Here is an 18129-nt window from a genome sequence, read left to right as displayed (position 1 = left end):
TTCCACCAGAATTGTAATCTTCTGGGCTGGCTTGTTAAAATATACTCATGTCTTGAGATATCACGACAAAAAGAAGGCACATAAGCTTAGATAAGGGGAGTGAGGAAGCCAGTGAAGGTTAAAATATCTGGAAATAAGGTGGCCTGCAAATGAACCTGTAAGACAGCCATTGTTTTACGAGCTGTATGTGTAGTTGCCTAGTTTTTGTTGAAATCATACTGTCCACATTCCCCATCTCTGATGCTGAAGTTCTGAGAGCATGAAGGTGGGGGGCTTTATGATCCGAATTAACAGTCATACTAATGTTGATTTTCTCAAAGAATACAGGACAATAATTCCCTTCTTCCCAACTGTCCACCATAGTGTTAATAATCAACAATGGAAAATCCAGGATAATATGTAACAATATTATGAAAAGGAAAGTTGCTGCTCACCATACAGTGGAGGTGCTGAATCGCAGATAGGCACAAATTAAAAGATTTTCACACTTTCGGCCAGTGGCCTTTGTCAACAATTGACATACGTGTGTGCGTGCGTGCATGCGTCCTGCACGTGGGCATGCCAACGTGTGTGTGTGTGTGTGTGTGTGTGTGTGTGTGTGTGTGTGTGTACAGCACATGAGCAAATGGACCATTTAAGGTCCTGGAATGCAGATACCTTAAATTGCTGGATGCTTTCGGCCTTTGAGACAGGGCTAGGTGGTTCTTTGTGCATTCCAGAGGTAGTTGTGTTGAAGTTTTCAACACATCCCAAAATGATGTTGCTGTCTGGAACAGGTCAACAGACCATTATATTAAAATGGTTGTGATAATGACATTGTTTCTGTGTCAAGACGCATAGTTTATGAAAAATTGGCACGAGAGCAAATGTATGACTCTCCACATTCCACAACATTGCAAAAACTAAACTTCCCACTCTAACAGACAATGGCCACCCCTTCCCCACCCCCCACCCAACACTACGAGGCCAATTGCTTGGCTGTACTGTCCAATACAAAAACACACGGTTCCCGTGATGGCTCCAGTATTACATGTGTAAGACAAAAAAGCTATGGGCTTAGGCATCACCTGATATTCTCTTCACTGATCCAATTGGTCAATAGTACATGTGTGATCTGTTTCTCACTATATCTGTTCAGGTGAAAGATAACTCAAAGGTGGGCTGTCGGCTGACATGTGCCGAATGGTGATAACTACCATCCTGTAGATACAATGGCTTCCTATATATGGCGCATACCTTCACCCTTCCTACTAACCAGCTCATCAAGGAATTTAAGGAAGCCATCCTTTTCTACCTCTCTACTGAAGGTGGATGTCTACTGTATGCCTTGCAGTTGCGGAATTTTATATATTGGTTAGGCCATCAGGACTGTGGAGGACCAGCATATAGAATATCAGCATCACACACACCTACACCAGCTATATGTTCTGATGAATGTAGAAACAGAACACATTACACCAAATTGGTCAGTTACATTACATTAATTACTGTAAATTTAATAATCACATTGTTTATCTTCTGATTTGGCTATCTTCATATTTCAGAGGATACAAGAAAGGAACCTGTTAATAAAGAAGGCTGAACAAGAGGAAGCTGCAGCAAAAGAAGAACAGAAACGAAAGTTGAAAGAGAAACAGGAATGCTTGAACAAAATGTATTCACATCAAGTTGGGTTCAGAGATACATACCAGCAAATGATTGATGTATTCAAGTATGTTGCTATATAGTTTCAGGAATGTAAACGTTATTTCCATTTATATTTCACTTGTCACTGTTTGGTTACAAACATAGTTTAATTGTTCTACCATGCTTAATACAGCACTACAGTTTTAAGATCAACTTCAGTTTTAACTTTACGTAAAATTTTTGAAAACATAGTCAGTGATCTTAAAATTTGTTAAAATTAAAATTTAAAACAGTCTTGATCACAATTTTTCTTTTTTTTAAATTTTTCTTTTTATTGGAGTGAGTGACCGGTTTCGACTCTTTCATAGAGTCATCTTCAGACTCCAGAGCGTTGACCCTCAATGCTCGTGTAACTGCTCAAAGCAGTTACACGAGCATCGAGGATCGACGGAACTCGTCTGGCAGTGTCCATCCACCGCTTTGGAGTCTGAAGATGACTCTACGAAAGAGTCGGAACCGGTCACCCATAAATTAAAAAAAAAAATAAAAAAAAGGGGGGGGGGGCGATTAAGACTGTTTTAAATTTTAATTTTAACTCTACCTGTTACGTTCACAGATAGTCTATGGGGAAAGGATGGCTGTTAGTAAAATGACTGCAAATCGCTCTTATCTTATGTGGTGATTTCAAGAGATGTTTTTGTGAGGAAGTAACTCTTTTCCAGAGCCTTTGTAGAACCTTATTTTTTCAGAATTTCAAATTTTTTATCTCTCTTTGATCCAGTTACTCAGAAAGTGAATATTTCTTTGGTATGTTACAGAAACAAGTCAAGGGACCTAAATATTAGTTACTATTACAGACTGCTGGCTAATTTTCTCCTTAATTGTTGATGTGCGTGTATCATGTAATTTTGCTTTTAGCGGTCAAACCAGTGATGTTATTGTGTGGAGTGGCAACTGTATTCCAAAACACAGAGCTCTTTTTTTTAAAAAAAAATCACAGCAGCAACTCCCCTCAGGGGGCTCAGAATTTAGTTGCTTGGTGCGGGCTTGGCGACCCTGGGGTGCCTGAGCTGGGGCTGGGAAGCACCACCGGTCCTCAATACCGTAAACTGTGAGCGTGCTTCAACGACCACCGTAAGATGTGACAGCAGAACATTGTACGGTACAGAGCCAGGGGATCTTGGCTTAACTGAATAGGGTTGTGAGGATGGTATAAACCTCTATTATAAAAAAAAAAAAAAAAAAACCTTCAATCTCAAGGTGTGCTGCGCACTGAGGAGACGTATGGCTGTTGAGGTAGAACAGTTGCTAGCGGGCGACCTCTGGGGAACACCCCCCCCCCAGTTATATTAGGCTTACCCAGCCAAGCGGGGCTCTGTCTGGGTGGACATTCCTTCCCCTAGCTGCTCGTGGGACCACCATGAAATGAAATACGAATAGTGCGCAAGCACGAGTCTCTAAGAAAGGAAAGTTCAATGCTTTACAGTATGACCCCCAATTGTTCCCTTCCCTGTCCACACCAGGGGAGGAACAGCGGTCTAAATTACCTGGTGAGACGTATTCTCCTCGATTTCTGGTTTGCAGCCGAACAGATGGGGACTCATTTCTGACCACAAAGCCTCAGTTTTTTGTGGAAACTTTAGAGGACAAGTTTGGGGAAGTTGAGGGCATGTCTAAAATGAGGTCTGGAGCAGTCCTCATACAGACAGCATCCCCAGCACAGTCACGGGAATTGCTTGCTTGTGACAAGCTCGGTGATGTTGCAGTCTCCATTACGCCTCATAAGAGCCTCAATATGGTTCGGGGACTTATTTTTCATCGTGACCTGTTGTTGCAGTCTGACGACAAGCTCCATGCAAATCTGGAACGCCGCGGTGTCAACTTTGTATGACGTGTCTTCAGGGGACCTAAAGATAGGAGGGTCACCACCGGCACCTTCATCTTGGCTTTTGAGGGAGACACCCTGCCCGAGAAGGTCAAGGTGATGATATATCGATGTGATGTTAAGCCTTATGTCTCTCCTCCCATGCGCTGCTTTAAGTGCTGGAGGTTTGGGCATATGTCATCGAGATGTGACGCCAACCCTACCTGTGGACGTGGACGTGCCTCCCACCCCAACGTCCCATGTTCGCCGCCCCCCTGTTTGTGTCTACTGTGGACATAAACATTCACCATGCTCGTCAGACTGCGTGGTTTATCAAAAAGAATGGCAGATTATGGAGTATAAGACCTTGGACAGGCTCACTTACACAGAGGCTAAACGCAAGTACAACCGACTTCACCCCGTGCGCATTTCATCGACGTTTGCTGCAAGAGCTTCGATGTCACCACCCCTGGCGACGAGCCCCCAAGCTCAGCCGCTTTTTGTGGGCCCTCCAGCCCGGCCGTCTATTCCTGTCCCCCAGGTAGTTGGGGGAACACCCTCTTCCGTTGCTCCCCTGTTATCAACATCAGTAGTAACAACCCCTCCTTCTTTGGGTACTTCAGTCCCCACCTCTGAGCCGGAGAAGTGCCCTCCTCCAGCGGCTCCCCTCGCGCAGAAGGGATCGCTTGGTGCCCTCCCTTCCACAGTTACTGCCCCTCCAGATGTCAGCCAGTGGCTGAAAAAGCCACCACCTGAGGGCCTAGGGCTTCCAGGTCTCCGGTCCATGAGACTGGGTCGGAATAGCCCACCCAGCCTGATAAACCGAAGGACAAACGGGGACCCTACCAAAACGAAGATAAAGCAAAAGGAGAAGGACATAGAGACAGAAAAATTCACCACTGCAGCTGAAGATGATGTGGAGTTGGCAACAGAAACCAAAACATTGCATTAAAACAAGCGTTCAGTGCATAGTGCTGTGGAATGTGGAAAAAAACCGCAAATTGGCATTCATAAGAAGAACAACAACACCAAAAATGCAACAGGAGCGTAATATGTAAGAAACTGTCCATGCAACCTGCCACTGATGATGCCTTGCAGAAAATAAAGGCGAAACGCGTATGGCACTAAAATTGTGTTTTATTCGGTTGCTGTCAGACGGTCCATAAGTAAAAAAGAATCAGTAGCACTTCATGCTAGGCAGTAGCATTCTGTGCAGGCCAGCAAGGTGGTGTTGCCGCTTGTGCACTGTTTATTCTTGGAGTTTTAATGTCCCTGTTAGTACATATCGATAAAACAAATATTCCACTAGACTAATCTCCCATCGAATGGGAACATAAGTTTTTGCTTTAAAAATACACAAACAATGGAAAATTTCGGATTTTATATTATGAAAAGGAAAGTTGTTACTCACCACATAATGCAGCAATTCATCATCTCCACTATATGCTATAAAAATAATTTTTTTGTAATGGAAATAAACAGACACGTTACATCAACACTGGGTGTCGCACGAAAGACGTGATGAGCACTATTTGTTTGGGGTGACCTCAGCTACACCATGCAAAAACGAAATTGCGAATACCTGCCGAAACACCAGAGAAAATCTGCGTGATAATTCTTAGGAGAGACACCCTGTATATCATGAACACTAATTGTCATATAACACACTTTTCGGGTAAGTCCAGAGTTTTTGTCCAGTTAAGAATGAGTTACTGAGTTTTATCTGATAGGAAATCCTGAATCCAACCACATATTCTGCCACCTATTCTTTAAACTCATTTCATTAACTAAGCGACTGTGTGGAACTGTATGAAGTGCTTGCCAAAACTTGGGGAACACTTCATTAGTCTGGATATTGCTGTCCATTGTCATTTAGATCTTGTGGGAAAACAGAACATGCAAAATTTTGCAACATCAGTGTTTGTGGAATTCATGTTGATCATGCACAGGAGATTTTTGGTTACCAAACTATTAATTAAACATGTGTACACAATTCGGGAAATGTTGTAGCAAACGAATTATTTCGCACAGGCTAGCTAAAGCATTCAAAATGCAATTGACAAAAAACGTTTTATTGCTGAAGATTTCCATGTATTAACCAAGTGAACACGGGTGAAAGCCCAAAACCCATCTTGAAATAAATAAAATTTGTATAAAAACCGTCTTTATGCTGCATTTCTTTGATTAAAGTTCTCCAGGCCCTGTTTCCTCACTGTAGACACCTTTTTCATTCCATTGTGCAGCATTTCACGACAAATAAAGTTCTCGTTCGCAGATGTAATGGAAACATTATCTGCACATAGGCCATTAGAACTGAACTGAACTGAACTGAACTGGCACTGGTCACCTGCTAAGCAGATTACAAGGCAGGCCTGTGTGGGGAATCTGCAACTTTTGATGAGGAGTAAATGCCATGCAAGATGGGGGTCTTCCCAAGGACAACAGAAGATTAAAGCGGCACAGTCTTCAGCTGCTCCCTGTGCTAAACTATTCACCAGACAAAAAAGCCATAGCTCAGGAATTTTTAGTATTGTTTTGTGCTGGGTGATCTTACCCTAGAAGTGCATATTTTTCAGACTGTAAGCCAAAAATTGACCAAATGTGATTTCCCTTTCTTTTCCATTACTTTTAGTATTCTGCCAACATGGCAGATTACAAAGCCAGCTGTCTGTAGTGCTTTCCTTCTCTGCACTTCAGCTGTGACAGACCTAGTTAACTTGCAAAGGGGTAGTGAGACTCTTCATAGGGACTCACTTAGGAACGTTTTCCTTAAGACTTTCTAATTGGTCCGATGTGTTTGGATACATTGTTGATGTGTGTGTGGAGATGGTTAAAAGTAGTCTGTATCCACAAAGCATTACTTTTAAAATTTACAGACAGAATTGAAACAGAGTGCACTGCAGTGCCACTGCTAAATAAACTGTCATTCTGCCTGCCATCCCTTCTGCAATAATTTTCTTATTCAGTGGCTATTCCCACATTACCTGTCAGTAAAATAAACCTTGTGCTTATTAGTTTATATTTGCTCAGTAAAAAAGCCATAAAATGCAGTCCTATCAGAAGGTATGCACCATGAACATCATAGAGATGGGGGAGGCACCACTGACACAGTAATAGAGTCATGATTGCAATTGGAACTGTATTGATGCTGTCTCTACAAGTTGATGAAAGTGTTCAGCATTTGGAAAATTTCTTAATCTGTCGCCTATCTGTTCACTGAGTAAGGTCACTCAGTGGGTCAGACAATTAATTATAATTCTAGGGAGGAGTGATGTCCAAACCCCCTCTCACCATTTCAGTTCAATTTTTGAAAGAATTGTGTATGTTTCGAGTTCTGTTTCAGCACAAGAAGATTGCAATACTCAAAATAATGAACACAGATAGACTTTAAGGGCAGGTGTTTGTGTTTTGATATATTATAAATAGATTTTTTTGGTCATTTTATGTACATAATTTTTAACTGTTCTCGGTGATTGATCATATGATTGTATATCATGTTTTTACCTTAACAATGTCCAAAGATATTTTGATAATAAGGTAATTCAGTTAACATTTGTGTCTTACTTTCTTTTCACTTGTTTTGCAGGCAGTCCAAAGATAGGCAAGCAGCAAATATTGCATTTACTGCACATTTGCCAAAGATCAAGAGTCTGAGTGATGCCTTAAGCCAGCTGATTAAACAGTGTATGGTATGTTTAACATGTTGAAAGTGTTGTGGAATTCTTGTTTTTTGATTTCATGAATTTTCTGGAATACATTGTAATTGGAGGAGCTTATACTGGAGGTGAGAGTTACCAGTAACAGTTACAGAAGCAGCTGTTGAAATTATTATACAATGATGGGAAAAAATAACAACACCAAAAAAATAATTAATGTAGAGTAATGAAAATTTGGGTATAAATTTGTCTAGGTAACATATGTAAATGATAAAAATTGCAAGATCACAGGTGAGATAAGGCATTGCAAACATGAAATGCTGTTACATTAATAACTGGTGTATATGCCAGAATGTTGAATGCAAGCATGCAGACTTGCATGCAATGTGTTGTACAGCTACTGGATGACAGTTTCATGTCTGTTGCACTTGCTCGGTCAATACAGAGACAGTTTGTGCTGATTCTGGATGATGCTGGAGTTGTCGTCCTTTGATGCCCCATATGTGCTCGATTGGAGAAAGATCTCGTTATTGAGCAGGACAAGGCGACATGTCAACATTGTTGAGAATGTTGGGTTACAACAGCAGTATTTTGGTGAGCATTATCCTGTTGGAAAATACCCCTGGAGTGCTGTTCATGAACAGTAGCACAACAGGTCAAATAACCAGATTGACATACAAATTTGTTGTCAGGCTGCAAGGGATAAGCACTAAAGCATTCCTGCTGTCATATGAAACTGCATGCATAACATAACTCCAGGCATAGGTCCAGTGTGTCTAGCATGTGGAAAGGTTGGTTGCAGGCCCTTAACTGGCCTTTTAACCAACACATGCCATCATTGGCACTGAGGCACAACCGGGTTTCATCAGAAAACACAATAGACCTCCACCCTGCCCTCCAATGAGCTCTTGCTCAATACCATTGACGTTATGGTGGTTTGCGGTCTGTAGAATGTACAGTATAGGGCATCTGCTCAGTGCTGTCCTTGAAGTAACTGATTTGTAACAGTTTGTTGTGTCATTGTGGTGCCAACTGCTGGTCAGATTGCTGTTGCAGATGCAATACGATGCACCAGAGCTATGTACCAAACACAATATTCTTCCCTCTCGAAGCGCCATATGGCCGACCGGAGCCTGGTCTTCTTGTGACTGTAAGTTCTCGTGACCACCACTGCCAGCATTCGTGCACAGTGGCTACATTCCTGCCAAGCCTTTTTGCAGTATCTTAGAAGGAACATGCAGCTTCTTGTAGCCATATTACATAACATCATTGAAGGTAACTGAGGTGTTAATAATGGTGTCTTTGTCACCTTGAAGGTGTTCGTGACAAACATCAGTTCACCACTTCCAATCTCAGAGGTAGCTAACACTCATGACTGTTACAACATATATTTAAAGCATACCTGATTTTCATCTGTGTAGTGGCACTACTAGCACACTCTTATGCGACTTGCCCAATATTTTAATAGTCATCATCTTTCAGATGTAGAGACTCACCTACCAACATTTGTTTACGTAGCACGTCTTTTTGGTGTTGCAATTCCCCCCCCCCCCCCCCCCCCCCAAATCAGTGTATGTTGTGGTGTGTAACATATTTATCAGCTGAATAACTGAGCTTGGGTTGCCTCACATGAATGGTGTATTAATAAATGCTAATTTAGTTTTGTGAGGTGAACTTAGGCATATTGCTGACAGGGAAAATGCAAGCCAGTCTTTGTGTTACTGCAAGAGGGCTTTAGTGATCAATTCCAACAACAAAATTTTGATGGTTCATCATGAACTTGGAAGAGTTTTTTAGTCTGAAAGTACTCAGGATGATAGAGAAAGGCTATTGATAGCTCAGCCAACAACTGTCATATAGATAGCTTGAGTATCTGTATTGTCACAGATGAAAGTACTTACCAATGCGGATATTTGAAAATCAATGTTTACTAAAAAATATCTAACTTTTGCTGGAAATAAAGGGTTATAATTTATCTATTAGACAAATGAAATGCTGTCCTAGTTTAGGATAGTGAGTGACCTTCTGTAACACTTCTTACATCTTTTCACCCTTTCCTTTCTTACTTTTCTTTTATTTCTCACCATGGCATACGGTATGATATTGTATTTTTTGTGTTGCTGTTGGCTCCACCTCAGTGTCTCTTTCAAAAGTAATGTTTTGCTGGATTTTACTTTTTGACTCTGTCCATTGTTATCTCAATAATAGTAATAGTAATAATAATAATAAAATTAATCATGACTGTAGATTATCATGAGATATTATTACATAATTTATCATGTGTTTAAAACTTTGTATGATTTTTGTATTTCTTTAACAGTTCAGATTAGATTAGATAGTTTGATTCTTTAAGAGACACTGAGAGACACCTGTTCTTGAAAGTATGCACACAAAGAATTTGTGTCTTCTTCTTAATCACATCCCCCTCCCCTTCTGGACACACACACACACACACACACACACACACACACACACACACACACACGAGTCAGTCAGTCAGCTGTGCTTCTGTCACATGTTCATGAAAATTCATAAAGTTCTCCTTCAAACCTGTCGATACCTTGTATCCATTCTTGAGACTTGAATCACATTCCAACAGTATCAGAATAATAGCTTATGTAAGCTAACACTATAGTCATTAGTAGATACTGGATTACATGCATTTGCATGTTGCATATGCATTTGCATATTTGGCTCCTTTTTGCCGGGTATTGTATATTTTAACTAAAAACTAGTGACAATTCATATTTTCACTCTATGTTTACAGTATTTTAAAAACTTAGATGGGCGGTTTCTAGCTCGATGTAGTTTTGATGTCTCACAGATTGACTGTGACCTAGAACTGCGTGCAGTCACTAACCGAGAGGCCACTGCCTAGCGAAATCATTACAGAAGAGGAACAGGAACAGGCAGACATAGTCAATGCCCCTGCACCCGCAGCCCCGGTTACCCCCTCTGGTGACCTACCGTTCGCGTCGGCAACAATTAAACTATACAAGCTTTTAGTCGCATGTCCATTGTTTCAGTTTAGCTTTCTATTTACTTGTACATGGTTGAACATGTTTACAATGTGTAGTGTGTAACGTGTTGTGCGCCATGCTGCCTGAAAAAAGAAATGTCATTTCATGGATAGCTGTCCATCCTGGAACATTTATATATGACGGAATTGTTTTATGTTGCCGAGTTTGTGAGAAAAACATTTTGTGCAAAAAAAAAAAAAAAAAAAAAAAAAAAAAAAAAAAAAAAAAAAAATAGATCAGCACATCAAGACAAGTCTTTATATCACAGGAATGCAGAAGAAATGACCACAACTACTACTTCTGACAACAGCAAGTTGCAGTAGCAGATTTGTCCAAAGGCAGCAAAAAACGGCAGTTTAATGTGGATCTAGGTGAAGCATTCATTGCAAGCAATATTCCTCTTCACAAACTTACAAACCCTATCCTCAGAGGCCTCCTGCGCAAACATTGCTTGAATCAAAATATACCAGATGAATCAACATTGCATAAAAGGTAATACCGACAATTTCTATAAATGTTCTGGAAGAAATATGCAATAAACTCAAGGTCAGCATTATCTGGATTTCAGTTGAAAAAACTGCAGCAGACACTTGTTGCTGTTACATTCCAAATTTAATTGCTGGTGCTTTAAAAGAAGAGCCTCCTTCTTCCTATTTAGCAGCCTGCAAAGAACTTGATAAAGTAAATCATTCTGCAATCAACAGATTTGTGGATGAGAAAAATATTAGAAAAATGTTCCCAGATTTTCAGCAGATGAAAGGGTGTTTGTGTTTATTTCAGATGCTACTCCCTATATGATCAAATTGGGAAAAGCCCTCCGAATATTTTATCCCAATTTGATTCATGTGACGTGATTTGCTCATGGAGTACATCACCTAGCTGAAGAAGTACGTTCCACATTTGTGAATGTAAATAAACTGATTTCAGAATGTGTTTTTAAAGGCTCCTGCTCACATCAAGACCTACAAAGAAAAACTACCAAACTCCCGAACCAGTGGTAACTTGAGACTCGAACTCGGGACCTTTGCCTTTCGCGGACAAGTGCTCTACCATCTGAGCTACCGAAGCACGACTCACGCCCGGTACTCACAGCTTTACTTCTGCCAGTATCTCGTCTCCTACCTTCCAAACTTTACACACATTCTCCTGCGAACCTTGCAGAACTAGCACTCCTGAAAGAAAGGATACTGCAGAGACATGGCTTAGCCACAGCCTGAGGGATGTTTCCAGAATGAGATTTTCACTTTGCAGCAGAGCATGCGCTGATATGAAACTTCCTGGCGGAGTTGTGCTTTGGTAGCTCAGATGGTAGAGCACTTGCCCACGAAAGGCAAAGGACCCAAGTTTGAGTCTCGGTTGGGCACACAGTTTTAACCTGCCAGGAAGTTTCATATTAGCGCACACTACGCTGCAGAGTGAAAATCTCATTCTGCAGTGGTAACTCGTTGGTTACATGGATTTGGTGCTTTGTTGTTTCACAGTGAACATTTCAAGGCCATTAGAGGGGTAGTAAACGACTACAATAGTGCAGAGGCTTTGGCAGTTTTCCAGTGCAAGAAGTTTGTAACGATAACAGTATTGAAAAAGACATTGCTGTGATTAGTACTCATTTTCCCATATACCCGCAAGTGTTAAAAAGCTTGAAACGCAAAGTTTGGCACTGAATGAATCTATTCAGTTAATGAATAATATTATTCTATTGAACAACTCCTCATTGCCAGAGATATTCCCAAGAAAACTTAAAGAGAAGTTTGAAAACATTTTAAACAGTAACCCGGGCCTTGACTCTTTGTGCCAAATTGATAGCTTTATTAATGGGACGGGTGAACTTTTACCAGAAAGAATAAGTGCCAACATCCAACATACACCCAGATTCAAATACTGCCCAGGTACCTCAGTAGATGCAGAATGGTCCTTTTCTGCTTATAAAAATGTTTTGAGTGATGAAAGACACACTCTTATTACCGAACATTTGGAACAGTACTTGGTCATTTATGTTTACAATAGTAGAAAAATGTAAAATAAATGCTTTGGTCCTATAGTATTAATGAAAAGTTAACGCTGTTCAGAAAAATTCATGATTATATGTTGTTTGTTAAATGAAATATTACAGAGTTTTTTTATCATGCCCCTCTGCATGTGATATATCTCGAAGTTGGTCTTATACATATTGATTGTTCCACTGCAACCCACTCGCATCGCATGTGCTTGTTACTGACAACAATAGCAAAACAGGAACAATTCCTGAAACACAGTATGCATCCTCATTGTGCAGATTTTTAGAAAATAATTCCAGAAAGGCCCCCTTCCTAACCCCTGCCAGAAAGTATTCAGAAAATGATATCAGAGATCTAAATGTACTGATTTTTCGCATGGCCGGCGCTCTTCCACATAATTGATATACACGGGTTCGACTTTGAGATATATTGCACACAGTGACTGCCATGTTTTTTTTTATTATGTGATCTTGCATATTTGACACTTTTCATGCATTTTTAAGCATTTGTCATGCATATTTTAAGGTTTTTATGAGGCGTATAATCCAGTCTCTAGTCATAGGAACTCAATACTTTCTACATGCTTTATCCCCATTTCATTTTGTCTGCTTATCTGTTTATTGAATTATTTTGTCTTTTGTTTCATTTAACATATTCCAAACTATTTAGCTGTCCTTCATTTCCCATCTGTGTTGTTTAGACAGGCTGGTGGTGGTGGGAAGGATCCAGATGGCCCGGTTTGTGAAATGGTCATGTGCTCAGCTGCATGTTGTGCCACTAGGTGGTCAGCTTTGTTCTTTGCATCAGTTTGGCAGTGGCTATTCATCCTGGTACACAGCTGGTTAGTAGTCACACCAACATGAAAAGTTGTGAAGTTTTTGCAATACAGTTGATCTATGATATGACTGTTTTCACAGGTGACCTGACTTCTGATAGTGTAGGAAAAGCCTATAACAGGACTGGAGTAGGAGCTGCTGGGTTGGTGTATTGGGTAGGTCCTGCACCTTAGGCTCCACAAATTGTGTGTCTCCCCCTCCCACAAGCCCGGCCATAGTGATTCTATCCCAGAAGTCCAACATAACCTCCAGTCTCCACTGATATCCATAGGCCCTTCCCAGGACTTCTCCCCAAAGTCCATCTCCCTCCTCACACCTAAAACACCCCACACACCCACCTTCTACAGGCTCCCAAAAATTCACAAACCCAACTACGTTGGACACCCCATTGCAGCAGGCTATTGTGCTCCCACTGAAAAAATTTGTACCCCGTTTCCAAAGCCTCCAACAAATTGCCCAAAACCTAGCATCCCACATCAGAGATAGCAACCATTCCTTCATGAACCCTCCACCATCCCCATCCCTTTACCTCCTAGATCAGTACTTGTCAATATTAATGCCATCTCATATACCTGAGCATCCCTCATGCCCGCCACTATCAAACATTATCTCTCCTTCAGACCCCAAACCCACCACCTCTTTCCTATACATCTTACCAACTATATTCTGGCTCACAAACAGTTTTCCTTTGAACAGAAGGTATAGAACCAAATCTGTGGCACAGCCACAGACACCCATATGGCACTCTCGTATGCCACCTGTTTATGGACTATGTGGAGGAAACTTTCCTAGCTTTTCAAAACTCCCAGCCTCTAATAAGGTCCAGGTTGTTTGATGATATCTTCATGATCTGAACTTGTGGTCAAGACGCCCTATCCATACTCCTTCGCAACCTCAAGACCTTCTCTTGCATCCACGTCACTATATTCTCCTCTACCCAACAGGCAGCCATCCTGAATGTTAACCTCAACCTCTCTGATGGCTCCATCCACACCTCTCTCCACATTAAGTCCACTAACCACTAACATTACCCACGTTTCAACAGCTATTGTCCCTTCCACACAAAAAAAACCTCCTGTGCAGCATAGCCACTGGTGGATAGCATATCTGCCGTGACGACAACTCTTTGTCCAGTACGCTGAAGGTCTCACAAAGGCCTTCACAGACAGACAATGCTCCTCAAACCTAGTCCACAAACAGGCCTTCCATTCCATATCGTCACAACATCCCCGCCCCCTTTCCCAATCCTCCCACCATCCATTATCACCGTGGACTGGAACAACTGAACTGTGTCAGTTGCCAGCGCTTTAATTATCTCTAATCATGCTGTGAAATAAGGGACATCCTACCCAAGATCCTTCCCACTCCTCCTAAAATACTGTTCCATTGCCCACCAAACTTACACATCATCCTAGTCTATTCCTATCCTACTCCCGCTCCCTTGCCACAGTGATAATATCCTTGTGGCAGCCATGGTGCAAGACCGACCCAATCAACCCACCTGACACCACCACCTCCAGTCCTGTCATGGGCTTAATCCTACCCAATCAGAGGCCACGCCACCTGTGATAGTAGCCATGTCTCTTATACCAGCTCTACCACAAACACTGCACAGCTTTTCATGTCAGTATGACCAGCTGTCCACCGGGATGAAACGCTGCTGCCAAACTGTTTCCAAGAACAAAGTTGACTGCCCAGTGACAGAAAATGCATCTGAGTGCAACATGCTCAATTTCAGTGGCTGCTTCACAACCCGGCCAATCCGGATCATTCCCTCCATCATCAGACTCTCTGAACTACACAGATGGGAGTCATCCTTATAACATATCCTCCACTCCTGGCATCAGTCTCCAGTAACCTGCTGTCCCCACATCCTCCACCCAACAGTTTCCCCATTTTCCATCCTGTCACTGCCTCCCAATTCAATCAACACATCACTTTCAGCATGTACTTCTCTGGCAACTGTGTGTCACATGCCTAGCCCATGTACCTGCCACCCCTCCCTCCTACATTCATAGCCAGCAAACCTGCTGCTCCCTCTGAGCTGCTAGCCATCCACCACCAATACCTCTCTCTGACTTCTGCCTCCCTCTCCCTTTACCAACCCCACCTGTCACACCCTCACCACAACCTAGTCCACCTGCCAAAATGCAGTACTGGCACCGTTAGCCCAGCTGGCACCATGTAGGAAGAAAGGTACCCATGCATGCACTGTTGTTTTTAAATTCTGTATGGTCACAATTACAAAAAATACACTGGTTCCTATATTATGACAATACTAGTCATGCCAGTAGTGCATTCAGATTCACTCCATTTTCTCACTCCACAGACTGTCCCATGTGCCTTTCTTATTGGCACCAAAAGATTCCCCCCCCCCCCCCCCCCCCCCTCTCCTTCCGAGCTGAATGGGGAAACCTCACACCAACTGTGACCTTAAGTCCTGAGAGACATGTAAGGGTAAGATTCATGGTAATGGTATCAATATCTGTTCCCTTACAGATAATAACCATTACTATTGTGCTTTTCTCTAAAGTGTAATCTGTGTGGTGCATAAATAAAGAATGGGTGATGCAGACTTTGTAATCAATGTGCTATATCAGCCATGTAAAATGGTGAATGACCATTCAGATTCAGAAGGGTCTGCACAATTCTCTTCCAGTTTACTAGCTAGTTACAGAACACATCTGCTACTGTTAGACACCAATTCATTTCCATTTTCTTGTGCTTTGTTTAAAACTGTCTTAGTAATGCATCAATGCATCTGTACTAGTAGGTTGGGGAAGTAAGCAGCTTGGATTTGCAGACTGCAGCAGCCATAACACAACAGATTAATTCAATCCTGAGTCAGTACAAGAGTGACGTAGGTAAGTAAATGATTTTGACATCATGACATAACATTTGTTAATAAAATATTTTGGCTTTTGCTAGTCATGGTCAGTTGGATTTCTTTACCTTCAAATTGTTTCATGGAGGAGATTTATTTTACAAATTCAGAGACGAGAAGTCATATGTTGTGCGCATCTGGTTGGCACTCATTCATAGTTCCGTGAAGTTTCCTTCACAATGTTGCATTATGATTCCACTGGTTACTTTGACCTTGAAGCCTTGATTACTGTCACTGTCAATGAGAATACATGGAGGGGGTAATTGTTCTTCGTATTTACACCATTATTCAATTTTTAATGCATTAGTTACATTGTTTTTCCTGTGTAATTATTTTTCCTTTATATAATTCCTGATGAAAAGCACTCAAAATGGGAGGAGGAAATGAAATAGAACTTCGTGAATTAAGAGCTGTGTGTTGTTATTTCAGTGATTATAGAATAGAATCAAGTTTACAAAGCACTTGACAGTATGAATCCACTGATCAGTATGACGTTGCACCTCATCTGGCCTGAATGCATGCACTGATATCGTTGGGAAGGGTGTTATAAAGCTATTGTGTTCCTTTCTGAGGCAAGCTGGCCCACAACTGTTGTAACAGATCCTTGATATCCAGGATACTGGCACTGGAACAGAGTTGACATCTGAGCTGTTCCCACACGTATTCTACCAGTGACAGATCTGGGGATCTTTCTGGCCAAGTGAGTACCTCAGCACCATGCAGATAGCTCACAGACACACATGCCCTCTACGGAGGAGCATTATCCTGTTGAAAAATGGCACCAAGATACTGTCGCATAAGAGTAACCCATCAGGGTGCGGGATGTTTGTTAGGTACTGTCATAAGTTCCCATGATCACTACTAGCTGTGACTTCAGATCATACTGGATGGGTTCGCACACAGTGACACCAGGAGTAACACTACTGTGCCTCCCCAAAACATTAAAAAAATGGGACATATCCCCAGGTCATTGCCATGCCCACTGGTGATGCTTATGTGGGATAGTACAGAACCGCAACGTCCAATACATTTTATCAGCAGTCTGTGCTTCCAGGCCATGGCACCACTTCAAACACAGCTGTTCATGTTGTGTTAATGGCAACCTGCTCCAAACACAGCTGTATCTGTTTCGGTGTTAATGGCAGCCTATGCGTGAATGGTAATTCCTTAGATGGGCTGCGGCTAGTCTCTACCCAATGGGCAGGGTATCCATTACTTGTTCTCAGATGGCAGGTGCAGATTTGCAGGCTTTACACTTTGCTTGCACAGTACAGCGATCCTCCTGTGTGATGGTCAGACGTGATCAGCTGAAACCCTGACAACTAATATGCCTGCTGTCAAATTTCCATATTGTCCAATATTGGACAAACATGCTCACAAATCTAGATTCTTCTGAGTGTTTCACTTATTTTTTGCAGGCAGTGCAGTTGTTGTTCTACTGTCTAAAACCCAAAACTGACTACACTATTTAACAAGATAATATAATAATAAGTTGTCGTCTCTTCCTCTACGAATAGATGATGAATGCAGCTAGCCGCTAACTTAGTGTAATGTCTTGTCTGTATAGACGTGTATCTGTTGCCTTTAAGATCCCTTCACCTTCACACATAAATCTATACAGTAATGTAAGGGCCTCCCATGTCTTGGCTGATCCGTGATAAGACAGGCGAAAAGTTAGACTAATGGAGGATTATTAGTATTATCTCTATTTTTCATTCGCTCTCTCTCTCTCTCTCCCCTTTATCTATGTACAGTTTTTAATATAATATTTCGTTATGTGAAATCAGCCAAATAGAATCTTTGGTGGAGTCCTTCATCTTGGTAATCAGCGGCTGGCTTGCTGTAAGAGATCTTTACATTTATTATTACTGTTAAACACTGTATTCAGTCGGGAGAATCAATCGTGTGGACAATTTTTTCCTTTTACGAAAGATTGTGAATTCCAGATGTGTACGAAGCCTTTTTGGACGATTTAACACAGACTCAGTGATTGCAGGCTCTCTTCGACACAGCTGAAACTTCCCCACTAATTACAGGGCCAACGTGATCATCAAATGATTCAGAAAAAACTCATTCGTTCATTCACTCCGGAACAAAAAGTCACAAACCTTATTTATGAAGGAAGTTGTGTGTTAAATCCATCTCCATTACATCTCCAGATCTCCGGTGATTCCACGTCTTAATTATTTTCCGTTTACACTCTCTTTCTATTCAAACAAACCGCTAGTGGCACAAAAGTTAATTCG

At 41.6% G+C, this 18129-nt stretch overlaps 1 protein-coding gene across 3 annotated transcripts in view; it reads left to right on the top strand.

Moving 5' to 3' along the window:
* Nucleotides 1–18129, top strand: part of LOC126250080 (mRNA export factor Gle1) — a 109002-nt gene that overhangs the window by 19965 nt on the left and 70908 nt on the right. For all 3 annotated transcript variants that reach the window (XM_049951528.1, XM_049951532.1, XM_049951529.1), the window contains exons 4-6: nucleotides 1545–1711; nucleotides 7077–7179; nucleotides 15773–15863. In XM_049951528.1, the coding sequence (XP_049807485.1) occupies nucleotides 1545–1711; nucleotides 7077–7179; nucleotides 15773–15863 (361 nt within the window). The remainder of the gene's footprint in view (nucleotides 1–1544; nucleotides 1712–7076; nucleotides 7180–15772; nucleotides 15864–18129) is intronic.

Source organism: Schistocerca nitens, chromosome 1 (genome assembly GCF_023898315.1).
Source record: "Schistocerca nitens isolate TAMUIC-IGC-003100 chromosome 1, iqSchNite1.1, whole genome shotgun sequence".
NCBI classification, from domain to species: Eukaryota; Metazoa; Arthropoda; class Insecta; order Orthoptera; family Acrididae; genus Schistocerca; species Schistocerca nitens.
This window is presented reverse-complemented; position numbering and strand designations above follow the sequence as displayed.